General features: G+C 45.5%; 2 protein-coding genes across 2 annotated transcripts; both read right to left on the reverse strand.

Annotated features, from left to right (window-relative positions):
• Window positions 1-6068: 6068 nt before the first annotated feature.
• Window positions 6069-7472, reverse strand: LOC107279684 (patatin-like protein 1). The gene is made up of 3 exons (XM_015763801.3): window positions 7014-7472; window positions 6760-6924; window positions 6069-6656 (listed from the first exon to the last, which is right to left on the reverse strand). The coding sequence occupies exons 1-3, from the start codon at window positions 7302-7304 to the stop codon at window positions 6069-6071; spliced, it is 1044 nt and encodes a 347-aa protein (XP_015619287.1). The 5' UTR covers window positions 7305-7472.
• Window positions 7473-8282: 810 nt separating this feature from the next.
• Window positions 8283-14844, reverse strand: LOC4352468 (uncharacterized). Its single transcript, XM_015763371.3, has 3 exons — window positions 14590-14844; window positions 9217-10855; window positions 8283-9086 (listed from the first exon to the last, which is right to left on the reverse strand). The coding sequence occupies exons 1-3, from the start codon at window positions 14799-14801 to the stop codon at window positions 8433-8435; spliced, it is 2505 nt and encodes an 834-aa protein (XP_015618857.1). The 5' UTR covers window positions 14802-14844; the 3' UTR covers window positions 8283-8432.
• Between the last annotated feature and the right edge of the window lie 341 nt (window positions 14845-15185).

Consider the following 15185-nt stretch of genomic DNA (forward strand, 5'->3'; position numbering starts at 1 on the left):
ACCAACACTTAAACTTTTTCGGCCGATCGATCTCTCTCGGCCTCTCTCCTTCGCCACCACTGCCTAGGGCAAATCCCCGCGCCGACGCCGCCGTATCTCGCCGTCGTCTCGAGCTCGTCGTCCTCGCCGCCGCCTCCGCCTCCTCCGCTGCCGCCGCATCTCTGGGGTGAGAGCCGCCGCCACCAGATCTCCCTTCATGCATCTCGATCTCTCCGATCTCGATCTCTCTCTGTCGCGCCGCCCGCCACGAGACACCGCGCCACGACGACGACGCGCCACGCCGCCGCCTTCGACGCCGCGCCACGCCGCCGCCGCATGCCAACGCCACGCCGCCGCCGCCGTCGCCACGCCGCCGCCGCCTTCGCCGCCGCGCGCGCAATGCCGCCGCCGCCACGCCCCGCCGCCGCCGCCACGCCACGCCATGCCACCGCCGCCACGCCACGCCGCCGCCGCCACGGCCCCACAACGCCACGCCGCCGCCGCCGTCGCCACGCCGCCGCGCCAACCGCCGCCCTGATGCCGCCACACCGCCGTTAACGAACGAGAACGAGAACGATCGAACGAACGAGAGCGAGAACGAACACGTCAACGTACGTTGCCGCGACAACATGAACGAGAACGAGAACGATCGAACGAACGAGAGCGAGAACGAGAACGATCGAACGAAGACAAGCGAGAACGAGGGAACGAACGTGAATGAGAACAAGCGAACGAACGTGAATGAGAACGAGCGAACGAACGTGAACGAGCTAGGGAACGTGAAATGCAATATATATATATATATATATATATATATATATATATTTGTATATATATATATGTATATATATATATATGTATATATATATATGTATATATATATATATATATATGTTACTTCGCATTTATCCTAATACATTTTTTTGTATCTTGCAGAAAAGACGTGTTGTCGGAGTCGTCCGTCAAGCCTGAGTGGAAGAGCTAGCCCTAGAAGGAATTGGAGCAGGCAAGTGACGTAATAATATAAATGATTGTTATATTTGTAATGCAATTAATTAAGATTATTAGACCTGTAATTAGACTTATCATATAAGATTGTGTAGTGTTCTAATATTATTTGAGTTTTAATATAAGATTATTTTATTGCAAATTAGACTTAGTTTGACATTATTGACTACAGAATTGGTGCGACTCCTAGCAATTGACTATTGTAGTCTTAATTAGATTTAGCATATACGCACGAAACACTTAGCATACATTACTATTTTAGTCTTAGCATGTAATATTATTTGAGTTTTAATATAATATTACTTTATTTGTAATTAGACTTGGTATGTAATTATTGACTACGGAATTGGTGCGACAAGTAGCAATTGACTATTGTAGTCTTAATTAGACTTAGCATATACGCACGAAACACTTAGCATATACATGACTATTTTAGTCTTAGCATGTAATATTATTTGAGTTTTAATATAAGATTATTTTATTTGTAATTAGACTTAGTATATAATTATTTACTAGCTAGGGTTGTATAATATACGTCACCTAGACTTAGCTTATATCACGATTTGTAATTAGACTGAGCACGTAAGGTTGTGTAGGGTTCTAATGTACGACATTTACACTTAGCATACATGACTTAGATTGTTAAAACATAAATGTCTCGTGACTTAGCAGATGTTTCTTGTATCAACAGATGGCTGACCGCGATGAGGAACAGATATTGTACGATACAATCGTGGAGGGAAGCAGCCAGTACTGGAATGAAGAAGAGGGGAACGAGGATCCAAACCAGTACTTGAACGAAAAAGGGAACGTGGAGAGGGATGCGGAGGGGAACCAGCAGGGGCACGTGGAAAGGGATGTGGAGGGGAACCAGGAGGAGGAGGCTAGTGGTAGTCAACCCTCCGTTGAACAGAAGAGGGCACGCGGGCAACGAGGTGCAGCGAAGAAGCTTGAGGGTCGGCACATCATAACGGAAGTGGAAGAAGATGGACGTCCTAGTGCCCCGGCCGAAGCCGCCAAGAACTATGTACGTCACAGCGGTTGGGTTGTGCGGGATAACGTGCCTGTCAGTACGGTGTACTGGCGAAGAACAAGGGCACGCGGAGATCATGAGAGCTTTGTCCCAGATTCGGAGAAAGAGATGCTGTGGACCACAATGCTCGAGACATTCACCCTTCCTGCGGGTACAGAGGACAAAGTGAAAAGGTGGACTCTGAAGAAAATGGCAGAACAGTTTCAGAGCTTCAAGGGAGATCTATACCAGAAGTATATACTGAAGGGGCAGACACCGAACTTCGACACATTCCCAAAGCTAAGGGATCACTGGGACGAGTTCGTTGCATATAAGACAGGTGAACAAGGGCAGGCGATGATGGAAAGAAACAAAGAAAATGCCGCCAAGAAGAAGTACCATCACCACTTGGGGTCAGGAGGCTATAGCGTCGCGATGCCGAAGTGGGAGCAGATGGAGGCTAGATTGATTGAGAGGGGTATCGAACCGGCAACAGCCAATTGGCCGGAACGATCGAAGTTCTGGTACTATGCTCACGGTGGAACGCTCAACCCAGCTGATGGCTCACAGGTCTTCGGCTATCAGATACAAGAGGCTGCGCGACGACTAACAGATGCAGTGGAAGCCTCCTCTCAGGGCACGTTCCGACCAGACAGAGATAGGGACGAGCTGACACTCGCCCTGCAGACTCCAGAGCATCCAGGACGAACTCAAGGGAAAGGGGTGATTCCTTGGAAGATTGGTTTCAAGGAGGACATCCACACGTACAGGAGTCGGATGAGGAGCAAGAGAGATACCGAGGCGAAGATTGCAGACCTAGAGTTCCGGGTATCGAGCTACGAACTCAACATGCAAGAGGAGGTGGCAAGGAAGGTTGATGAACGCATGGCCGCACATCGGTCCCATGATCCCCAGCCGACCATTCCTCCTGCAATGGTGAGCCCGTCAGGAAACCGTAGCAGCTGCGCCTCAACGGGGCAGGTAGGATCACAGAGCATGGACGCCATACAAACACAGGACGAATCGACCTGTCCCGTTGATGACATCACTCAGCGGACACCATGTGAGCTGCATATTCCTTTCAAGAACTTATCAATAAAGGTAAGATTTAGCCATTCCGCTAGTTGCTGCTTATATATGTTGATTACTAATAAATAATCTCTCACAACATGAAGGTGGCGTCGGGCATGGCCATCCCAACGGACCCTTCAGGTACTTACCACTGCAGGCCGATTCCAGCAGGATACTCCAAGGTCGAAGTTGAGTTGGTCGAAGGCGCGTACGAGGACCTCGAGCTAGATTACCCTGGAGGAGACGGTGAGACGCATCTACGAGACACATGCCATGCCATTATTCTATGGCGCAGGGTGGGCGACAAGCGGCGTCTCGTGCACCATCTCCTCCGGCTCCGCCATCTCCTCCTCAGGATCCTGCACCGTCTCCTCCTCATGCTCCGCCAGCACCGTCTCCACCTCAGGCTCCAGCATCGACTCCTCCTCAGGATCCTGCACCGACTCCTCCTCGTGCTCCTACACCTACTCCCCCGCAAGCTCCTCTTCCGGCACCTTCAAAGTCAAGGGCCACCCCAACTCCACCGCTTGCCCACACAAGGGCAACAAAGAAGGCGAAAGTTGACGCCGCCAAGAACAAGGACCCGGGGTACGATTGCACGCAAGAGGAGCTTGACGCTTACGTTGCATCAGAAGTCAAGAGACAATTCAAGCCTCGAAGTCCAGAAAAGAAGATTCCTATAGACCCCAGTGTCAGGAACTTCTTCAGGGGTATATCTGCATCTGTCAAGGAGGCCATCAAGCTATCGGACTATGAGCGAACGCTGAAGAAAGCATCTTCTGGAAAGTCCAAACCAGTCCCTCAGCTTGGAGAGCAACCAAACCAGGAGATCGAGCCGTTGGTGACCGGTAAAGAAATGACGATAGAACAATTTATTACTGACACCGGTCTAACTACGGATCAATTGCTAGGAGTCGCACCAATCGAAAAGGCAGAAGTGAAATACATGTACGAACTCGGTAAACCGCTTGTCAAGCCTGAGCTGCTGCAGTCCCTACCCACACAAATGTACAAGTTCCATCAGCTGTACATGGAGATGAGCGCCACCGGTAGAGAGATGATCGGAGCGAGGATCAGGGACACGGACTTCTTGCAAGGAGATGACATTCTCTGGATCAATTTCAGGGGAATCTACGAACTATACCAGCTGGACGCCCTCGACGTCTCTATTATAAGTTGCTGGATTTTGTAAGTATATCGTTCAGTTAGATTTCTTACTATACGTCTCCTTTAATTAATTAGGTCCTTGTATATAAGTAGACCATAGAAAATAATATACTCCCTTTTATCGTTGTAGAATGGAGATTCAAAGGGCCCGACGGCGGAGGGTTTTCGATACTGGATTCATCGACCCTCGGAAAGTAAACGTCGCAATGCTCGACCAATATCCACAAGAAACAGAGGACAATCTCGTCCATCTCCTGAAGGCGCAGCATTACAAGACGTTCATACTGTTGCCATACAACACAGAGTTAGTTTAATTTTACTGTCTTCCTAGATACCAAATTTCATTCCCGTACGAACTTGCTAAGTGTTTCATATGTAATGCATTCCACGCACATTGCAGATTCCACTGGGTGCTTTTACTCATCGACCTGGAGGCCTGCACCGTCAACGTATATGACTCAATGGATAAAAAAGAGTCTACGTTTGACAAGGTTTTCGAACTTATAGACAGGTACCGTCATAAGTTCCTTTGTTAATTAAGAAAATCTTGTTATGTTAATTGCTACTACGAATCATAGCTTTAAACTCCATGTAGGGCTTGGTATCGGTTCCGTCATTTGGTCCGCGGCAAATGGAGAGAAAGACTTAGGCGGAAGTTCAAATTTCCTATGAGTACACATGCTCTACATTTATATTTCTCCGATTCAAATACATACAAGTGTATATTAATTAGATCTCTCGTTGTTTGTCATTTATTTGTAGTGCGCAAAGCAAAAGCAGGGAACTAACTTGTGCGGCTATTACGTGTGCGAGTATTGCCACTGCCTTGCAGACCAAATCATCACCACAAGAGAGCTCGATGTACGTACAAATAAATTCAAAATTTCATTACGTAGCGATTTCTTGTTTAATTACTAATCAATTTCATACATTCATATAGTTTATTCGCATGAGGGATAACCTGACCACACACAAAGAATTTATCGCGGCGGTTCAAGAACAACTCATGGGATTCATCAACGAAGAAATCCTTGATCCCAAGGGTGAATTCTACTACGACGGAAACACAATTCACCGGTCCTTAGCTTCTGAGCTACTACGTCGAAATCGTAGCTAGCTAGGACATATAATGGATTGTAATTAATACATGACTACATATGTTTCTATATGCATGTGTACACATTTTCTATAATGTAAATATATTTTGTTCATATATATATCTATATACATATGCATTTGCATAACATATATATGTATAAATACATATATATTATGCATGTATATACATATAATATAATATAATATATATATATATATATACATATATATATGTATGCATATATATGTATTGAAACATATATATATGCATGGTTTATATATATATATATATATATATATATATATATATATATATATATATATATATATATATATATATATATATATATATAAACCATGCAGCAACAGGGGCATGCACAAAAAAAAAAGGTCAGCTCGATCTTTAGTCCCGGTTGGTGTTACCAACCGGGACTAAAGATCGATCTTTACTCCCGGTTATTTCACCCGGGACTAAAGATAGCGATCTTTAGTTCCGGATTGGTACTCCCGGTTTGGAAACCGGGACTAAAGGGGGGTTACGAACCGGGACTACAAAGGGTTTCTCCACCAGTGGTACAGGCACAAGCACAACTTCTGCCTGCTGCTTGCGTGAGCCCGCATGGTAAGAAGCTAAGCTCAACGATTGGTGGATGTGACATAGTCGGACACGTAGGATTAATTCCTACTTATAGCATTTTCAAACTGCCGCACCGGCAAGGCGACATGACGGTCACTAAAACCCAGTGGCACTGGCCGCCGCCGTCACTTCGTCCATCCGCCGCTGCAGCCTCGCCGTCTTCTCCTCGGAGAGCGTCCTGGCCATCCTGACGAGCGCGTCGGCGTTGCTCCCCTCGTCGGGCACCTTCTCGTACCTCCCGGTCTCCACGTTGACCCTCGTCACCTGCTGCCCCAGCATGCGCTCGCCGACGCCGACGAGCTTCCTCATGTTCTCCGGCGTCGCCTCGTCCAGCGCCGCCGCGGTGCTCCTGAGCGAGTCATCCTGGTCCTCCTGGATGCGGAGGTAGTTCCCCTCGCTGTGGAACAGCTGGAAATTGACGCCGACGTGGATGTCGACCATGTCGGAGCTCCCCGCCATGAAGATGTCGATGATGGGCGCCATCCCCCTGTGCCGCAGCCACCCGAGCGCCCCCCACCGGGAGCATTTCTCCGCCGTGTACAGCCCCTCGTCGGAGGTCAGTCCGGTGCCGATGGACAGGACGAGGAACCGGCCGCACTCCTTCTCCGGCGGCTTCGTCAGGAGCAGCGGCGCCTTCTCCTCCGCTATCATCTCCTCCGTGATCATCGTCATGGCTACCATCGTCTGCAGCACAAACACGAAGCAAACGTTGCAAACAAATCTCTGGTCGAATCCGACGAATCGTCTATGGATTATTGGAAAATCTCTGATGGAGTGTGACTGATACAGGATTGTTGGCGGCGACGCCGCCGTCGATGAGGTTGTACTCGCGCGTTTCGCCGCTGGCGTCGTCGTGTGTCTGGAAGTAGTGCGCGGGGAGGTACGTCGGCGCCGCCGACGTGCCGATGCAGACGTCGGAGAGCCGCGCGTTCTTCAGAGTCGAGTTCTTCGCCTGCATAGACGCAGGCACCAAGAATTTAACCACATCTCTCTTCATGAGAATATCAATGGCGCTCGCGCGCGCGGCGCGCACGTACGTACGTCGTATGTGGAGAAGATGACGGGCTGGAGCAGCCGGACGTCGAAGGTGGGGATGACCACATTGGTGAGCGTGCCGTCCACCGTCGTTTCGCCGAGCACCTCCCGGACCATGTCGCGGAGGTACCTGCCGTCGTACTTGGGCCCCCACACCGCGGCGACGGTGGAGGCGAGCTTGCCCCACCTCTGGGGGAAGATGCGCGGGCCGTGCTCCTGGTAGAACGGGCAAATCTCACCGGCGGCGAACATCGGCCGCCGCGGCCCGTCTCCGTCCTCTTTGGGGGTGGCGAGCATCGCGGTGATCAGCCCGCCGGTGCTCGTGCCGGCGATGTAGTCGAAGTAGTCGGCCAGCCTCGCATCTGGCCCGTCCAGCCGCTGGAGCTCGGTCTCCAAGAACTCGAGCACCTTGCCTGGGATGATCCCCCGGATGCCGCCGCCATCGATGGTCAGCACCGTCACCCTCTCGCCGGCGACACTGCCGGCGGCGGCGCTGCCGCCATGGAAAAACTCACTATGAAACGGTTGAGACATGGCGTAGCATATCCTCTAAATCAAAACCACCATCGAAATCATCACTATCGGTGGAAACATCGACAACCATTCTTTCACGCGACATGTCTTCGATTATAAAATTCTCTGCCTCATTCATCTCGAAACTTAACTCTTCATCGTCATCTTCCGGATTGGCGAATTCCCCGTGATAGGTCCAAACCTTGTAGTTGGCGGTGAATCCGTACTCCATTATGTGACCCAATATTTCACCAGGATCTACCAACAATTTCTGATTCTTGCAATGACGACACGGACAAAAGATCTTTGTCATATTCTCCCTCAAAGCATGCTCCTTAGCCTGATCAATAAATTTAGATGCTTCCTTAATAAATATCGGCTGCGTTCTCCGTATCTCATACATCCATGACGACCGATCCATCTAATTATATAAAGGCAAAAAAGTTACAGATAAAAAAATAGACCGCAGGTATTTCATACAAAAGTTTAAATGCATTTGTCTCCCAAAAAAAATACAACAATACATGTAACTAGTATGTACGAGGGGGTCGGTAGGTTCCAATACTTATCACACTGTTTAAACAGGTTGCAAAGCTTTTGGTTTCTGCATCAGAAACGACAGTAGATTCTTGAAGCAATATGCAACCAGATTTAGGACAAAGTTTATTTTCGATAGGTTATTAGTTGCGAGTCTGCGAGGAAATATAGAAACCATCATGATATCTCAACCGTTTCATAGTGAGTTTTTACTTGAATGTTTGATAAGTAGATGGGACAAATAGCTAGATTTCAGCACACATGCTACAGAATAAGGAGTTTATCCTACAGAATATCTTTATGACAAACAATTTTCTGGGAACGCCAAAGTTCTTTATTGTGAATATCAGCAGATTAGTTGATAATCTACTCAATCTACTGGTTTCCATTCATAGTGCTAGCTGGTGTAGTTGCCACATTTTTTTCCTTCTTATTCTTCATAAGGCCTTCTGCTTCTTTCACGAGAGAACCGAAGCTTTCAGTCTTCTTTCCGGTATGGTCGCTGCTAGATAACATCATCAACGCTTCCAGTTCAAACATTTGTTCGGAAGCTTTGGACAGAGATACCATCAAGTTCTCCAGCTCTTGTTTGGGGTAGCATCCTTCAAGTTTTAGCAGTGATATGATCATCCTAGTGGCAATCTTCAGAATTCTCAGGCAATTGACTGTTTGTTCACTGTTTTGATCTACCATCGTCCTCAGCTTACCGACAAAGCTGGATGCAGAGTCTCCTCGGGCAATTTCACCAGCAAGTGTATCCAAATCTTTACCATCTCTGATCCGTTTTTCAAATATTGCCACACTAAGTGACAGTAAAGCTGCATGTAGTTTCCTCGTCCTGTCCTTTTTTTTCTTACCAATGTCCTCCTTCTGGTCATTGACGTCGACATTATCTTTCGAAGCAACGGCACCAGCACCTTCTTCAATGTCAGGATCTGTCTTGGTTCCGTCTGTTCCTTTTTCTGCCTTTTCTGCTTGCTTTTCTCCTTGCTTAGGTGGAGAGAGAGAGATAAATATTTCGTTGAGAATCTGCAACGGTAGGATTGATGCTTATTATTTGGCAAGGATAAAAATTCAAGATGCGGTTAGTTAAATAAGAATAAAATCAAACAAAACAAATGCCGCCATTTATTTGAAATTTATCGATCGCAGGACATACCTTCGGTAGCACATTTTGCATGGCTTCCATCAGTTTCTTGAGATAGGAGGCTTCCTTTGTCCTGTGTAGATGCTCGAGTATTTCTGCTGCGCATATTCTGTATTCTGTTTCCTCATCATCTAAAAGCACTGTCTTGAGATCACGGACAACGGTGTCACTTGCCTTGAAGATAATGGTGGCATTGGCATTGGCATTGCTTTTATTTTGGTCGGACAGCAGTATTGCCAGTATGCCAACTGCCATTTTTCTTGTGGAGGCGTCCTTGTTAGTCAAGAAGATGTCTACGAGCAGCCTGATGTTCGTTTCGCTATATGTTGTGTCTATATTCGAAGACGTCGTCGAAAGTGCTTCCATAGGATGCTGTTGCTGTGTGAAGATGTTAATGGCCTGCATGTGGAGCTTCTTGTTGCTTTGGCATTGCTTACAGATGATAATGTTATTCACTCTGATGTCGTCTTTGTGAATCGTCAAGATGTGGGAGCGCAGATCGTCGCCGGTCTTCCCAGGGGCGCTGACAAGCTGGGACATGAGCTGCAGTGACTCGGTCACGATGTCCTTCCATGCGTCGACATGGCCGTTGTTGTGGATGTGGAGCAGGTCTTTTCTGACGGGCAGCATGGCCTTGGAGATAGTGCTCTGCTTTTTGCCGATGAGAAAAAGGTTGTGCTCGTCGGCGGCGGCGAGCTTCTGAAGGATGACGCGGCCCAGCACCATGAGATCCCTGTAGTGAGCGGACGGCGCACTGTCTCCGTCTTGCTGCTGCTGTTCCTGCTGCTCCGTGGTGGTGGTGTCGAGCAGCGACGATATGCACGAGAGCGCCTCCGGGAAGCTGGCGAGGCTGATCTCGCCGGCGAGACGCGACACGATCCGGGCGGCGTGCACCCGGATGTTCCGGTTGTACTGGCTCGCGGACCGAAGCGACCGCAGCAGCTTCTTCATCACCTTCCTGGAGGACGCCGAGCCGACCAGCTTCCTGATCAGCGCGTGCTGCGCCGTCAGGTCCTTCTGCCCGAGGATCGTGTCCAGGATCATCGCCCCGGACACGTAGTCGCTGGACTTGGACTCCGGCTTCATCAGCTCCACGGCAAACGTCACCAGGTTCCACTCTTCTAGGAAGGATGGATCCTTCTCGCACCGGATCTTGGTCTTCTTCATGTACACCTTCACCAATTTGCGCCACGCCCCCGCCCGCGCCCCCGCCCCGCCAGCCTCCTTACTGTTTTGCCAATATTTACTGGCCACCTTTTCGATCAACCTTTTCCCGGCGAAGTAGGACACCCACTGGTAGAAGAAGAGGACGCCCTGGAAGAGTGCCAGTGAGTAGAGCACATTGAGCGCCGGAGTCAGGTTGGCGCTGCCGTCGCCGTCGCCGTAGTCGTGCTGTATGAGGCGCCACAGCGATAGACTAGTGCTGATGACCAGCCCAGACAGGTAGAGCACAGCCAGAGGGCACAGTATGATGGCGAACACCACCGCCTGGATGAACGTCACAAGACGTCCTGCTCGTGAACGCCACAACTGGATGCCCGAGTCGAACTCCTCGTCTTCGCACCTGAACACCATGTCCATAGTAACCAAGAAGCCATCGACTGAATTCACAGCATGGCGCAGCTTTTCGTTCAGGAGAACATCGAACACCCTGTTTAGATCATTCTTACAATTACACGATGGATAGAGAAATATGGTCTCTATATCTGTAAGTAGATATACACACTTAAATGATAAGGATATCCTAACTGCACACGAAAATCAACATGATGTAAACCAAAACAATGATTTACGTCACCCACCACAAGTGGGAAACGAAGATGGTGTAAACTGTGAGGATGAATTACACCTCAAAAACTAGCTCGATGGGAATATGGTCACATTTACCGTACCATGGATCGATTAGGTGCAGTCATGCTAGAAAGGTACAACAGGAGGTGAACTCGCTCTTTATAAAACTTAACATAAATAATGGTAAGAAGTTTATACTACCTAAATGCTTCACATTTGCATTACTATGATTTACACTAAGGAGAATGGCATATGCTCAAGATGAGAAGGATTACAGTTAACAAAAATGGGCTCCTACACTAGCAACGACTAATTACGCTTGAGAGAAGACTGTTTACACAACTGAAGGGAAGGCCAAACTCTAAGGTTTATGCCACCTAGCCAATCAGGAGACATGGTGCATGGCATACATTGTTCAAAAGAGGGTCATTATAGCTTTGAACACAACAAAGCCCACCTCAAAAGCATTTTCCGAGGAGTTAGAATCATTTTACTGAATACTGCGTAGGAGCTGAAAGGTCGTGCACGAACCAGAGAAAACTCTTTGCATTCTTCATTATCTTGCCATTAAACACCAGAACTTGGTTGTTCATGTTCACACCTTAGTAGGGGGATGTTTCTAGTATAAATACTCCTCTACTCCATCTATTAGAGAACTATTGTTCAAGTGAAAAACTCTTGGATGAGAGATTGCTGAAGACCGTGTATTGTCTTACCCCCAATGCTCTTGAGTATTCTTTGGACTTATGAGAAGGATTCTCATAGACCCCCTAGTTCATGTGTGAAGTAGATCCGGATTGTGGTTTTACGATTTTTTTAATTGTTGTATTGGAGTATAAGATGTTTCGAATCATTCTCTCCCTAACTACTTGGCCGCATCGACCTTGGTAAGAATAAAGCTAGCTATCATTTTGCTACACGCAGCTAGTTACCGTTAAGCTGCTCTGTTTATGCTGGTGTTCCTTGCTTCAAACCTATTGCCCTGAATTGAAGATATATATGGACCCCCCCCTTGGTGAGTGAGTTTGTGTCATATGTCTTTCTTTGACATGGTAGGTTTATCATTCACATATAGCTTCTTTCCATTAGATATTTGAGTGTTCTTATTGATTTTGATTCCATCCAATGGTCTACAAAATACCAAAGCTTTGCTAGTATCTTGTGTCATTCGCTTTCATCGTGTTGCTAGTTCCCGTTGCAATTTTTATTGTCGCAACTCCTTTTTGTTTCATGTTTTTGTTGGTTCAAGTTAAAAAGATAGGAAAAAAAAAGAGGTGAGAAGAAGTGAAAAAAATAAAAAAGATGAAGAAGAAAGGGGACACCATATTTTACACAAGAAAGTTGAAGGTTTTGGATGGTGCTGTAGTAATTACTATTATATTTTTCTGTTGCTTTGGAACTGCAGCATAGGTATAACTGCAAATTATGTAGGTATTCTGTCGAACTTCAAATGTTCTAACTTTGATTGAAATCTCATGTAATAACAAATTATGTTTCAATATTTTTCCCTATTATCTCGTAAAAAATATTTTTCCTTGTTGATTCATGCCATTTGATTTTTGAACCTTATGGCAATTTCATTTCCTAATAAGTAAATACTATATAGCAAATAAACTTGCTCTATACTTCGTCCAAATACATTTGTTTCAATGAATACATGATTTTGTTGACAAATATATCTGTTTACAACCAAATTTGACATTTGGATAAATTTATAGCAAGTTTAGGCTAGATTTGTAACAAACAGAGCTTTCCCATGGCTGGTTGGACCAGAGGGTGAACTGTGGTTGAACCGCTATTTTGTGGCCCAGTTGGACCGGTGGCCCAGAGTCTGAATCCAATCAAGGCAGTTCGCGTGTTTCCTAGCATAGGCCTAAGGTTAGTTGAGTCCTAATTGATCTCTAAGTCTAATATCCAATTAAGGCAGTTCGCGTGTTTCCGAGCATAGGCCTAAGGTTAGTTGAGTCCTAATTGATCTCTAAGTCTAATATGACGTGCAAAAGGCTTGTGAAGACATCAATTAAATCATATTTTTTACCTTTACCTTCTACCAAGTACTCTGGTTCGTCCATCTTTATCGGCATCATAAAACATATGCTTTTGCTTGAGAGTGTGAAATCCTTAGGTTTGTCCCGTAAATCTTTTAATTCGCTCACGAGAAGAGTAGTTATCTCCAAATCAAACTAAATTAGTCTAGAGGCTGGTTTTCTAAATCCATCTTGACCAAGAGCTTTTATAGATCAATGTGATTAGTGACTCTGCTAGCACCGTAAATATTTAGGTGAGTCTATGTTGGCGAAGAAAACACCAACAATATCTTTAATACATTTTCTTCTTATCAATTTAGTATTTACTCCCTCCATACTGATAATACTTATCGTTTTAGACAAGGGTGAGGTCAAACTTTAGAATCTTTTATTATAAATCATTTTAAAAATATTTGTATTTCGTATATGGTGACTACATGTATACACTAGTCTTAAAAAGTAATTTAATAAAATCATATATTTATTAACACTTTTATACATATTATAATAGAAAATAATGGTCAAAGTTGTTTTTTTGGGAGATTGTGCTCTTGTCCGAAACACAAGTATTATCAACCCGGAGGGAGTATTAGTTTAATATGAAGATATATAATACTCCCTCCATTTCAGGTTATAAGATGTTTTGACTTTGTTTAAAGTCAAACTGCTTTAAGTTTGACTAAGTTTAAAGAAAAAGTAATAGCATTTTTAACCCAAGAAAAATTATAGAAAATTTAATAAGCCTAATTAATCCGTCGTTAGTACATGTGGGTTACTGTACCACTTATGGCTAATTATAGACTAATTAGGATCAAAAGATTCGTCTCGTGATTTCCATGCAAACTGTACAATTAGTTTTTTATTTTATCTATATTTAATGCTCCATGCATGTGTCTAAAAATTTGATGTAATATTTTTGGGAAAAAAATTTTGGGAACTAAACAAGGCCTTAGTATTAGTCAGGTCTTTTGCGATGTCAATCATGTAGCTCTGAGCTTGCAGTTGCTGTGGGAAAGGAGTTTGCTTGCTCTGAGCTTCTCAAGAACTCTCTATGGAAGAAGGTCGTTTAGCTTGGCAGATATAGAGATGTTAGTATGTCCCTAGCAGATGTCTGTTTACCAATGCTAGTATATAGGCAAACTAGCTGGAGTTCCCAGCAATAAACCTGTAAGATGCTTATGCTTTCGGAAAAAAAAAACAGCGCGTATAGCTAGCCTTTCCTCTAAAAATCCTACGCAGCATAAACACGTAGTGAAACATGAGGTAGGATGAGTGACAGAGTGTATGCTTCCTTTCCTATGGAATTCCACTAATGCTACAGTCTCCCAACGAAATTCGACCGCAGCATTCCTCCCCCAGAAATGAACATCAACAGTAGTAGAAATTCCTCCAGAGGAACGAAGGATAACTACTGAAAATCCTTTGTTCCAAAAGTAGATTTGTTTATTATAGGGAAAGACCAAAAGAGTCAAATAAAAAGCCACACAGGTTTGGCGAAGAACATTACTAAGCAGGAAAGCTTCAAAATAAATAAATAAATATATATATTGAAAGTAAGCAGTCTAACCCTGCTGTTTGGACGAGTGTGATGATGGTGAGACTCCAGAAATCCTTCTTCTCAAGCATAGAGACGAAGCCACCAAGAAGAACAACGGTGGTCCATAAACCCACCAAGAAGCCCACCCCTTTGACGGCCATCGACAGGTACCCTACAAACAGAGCATGGTTGTTGATATATTTAACTTCCAGCCACTCAGAGTGATCAAGCCCATAAGCCATTGTTAGTTCGTCCTCAAAAGAGTGAGGTCATTTGCAATGGAGCAAGAGAATGTATAGACAGTACACACATATATAATGGAGCAAGAGTGAGGTTTTTGGATCTGGTTTTCACAATAAACTGAGCCTACTCTCTTTGTTATTTTTTTCCCCGGGAAACTCTCTCTTTATTAAGTAATAAGCAGGAACTCACTGCCCTCTTTTGAGATTTTATCTAGAAAAAAAATATATGTAAAGCTCCTCGCGTTCGAGGCACGAGCATGGTAATTAACTGCCTAAACGTACGACCAGCTAGTAGCTGATAATTAAAATACGTTCAGACCCATGACCTGCAGGACGCGATCGAGGTCAAAGTAATCTATCCCAATTTGCACGTTCAGCCTATTC

Source organism: Oryza sativa, chromosome 12 (genome assembly GCF_034140825.1).
Source record: "Oryza sativa Japonica Group chromosome 12, ASM3414082v1".
In the NCBI taxonomy this organism is placed as follows: domain Eukaryota; kingdom Viridiplantae; phylum Streptophyta; class Magnoliopsida; order Poales; family Poaceae; genus Oryza; species Oryza sativa.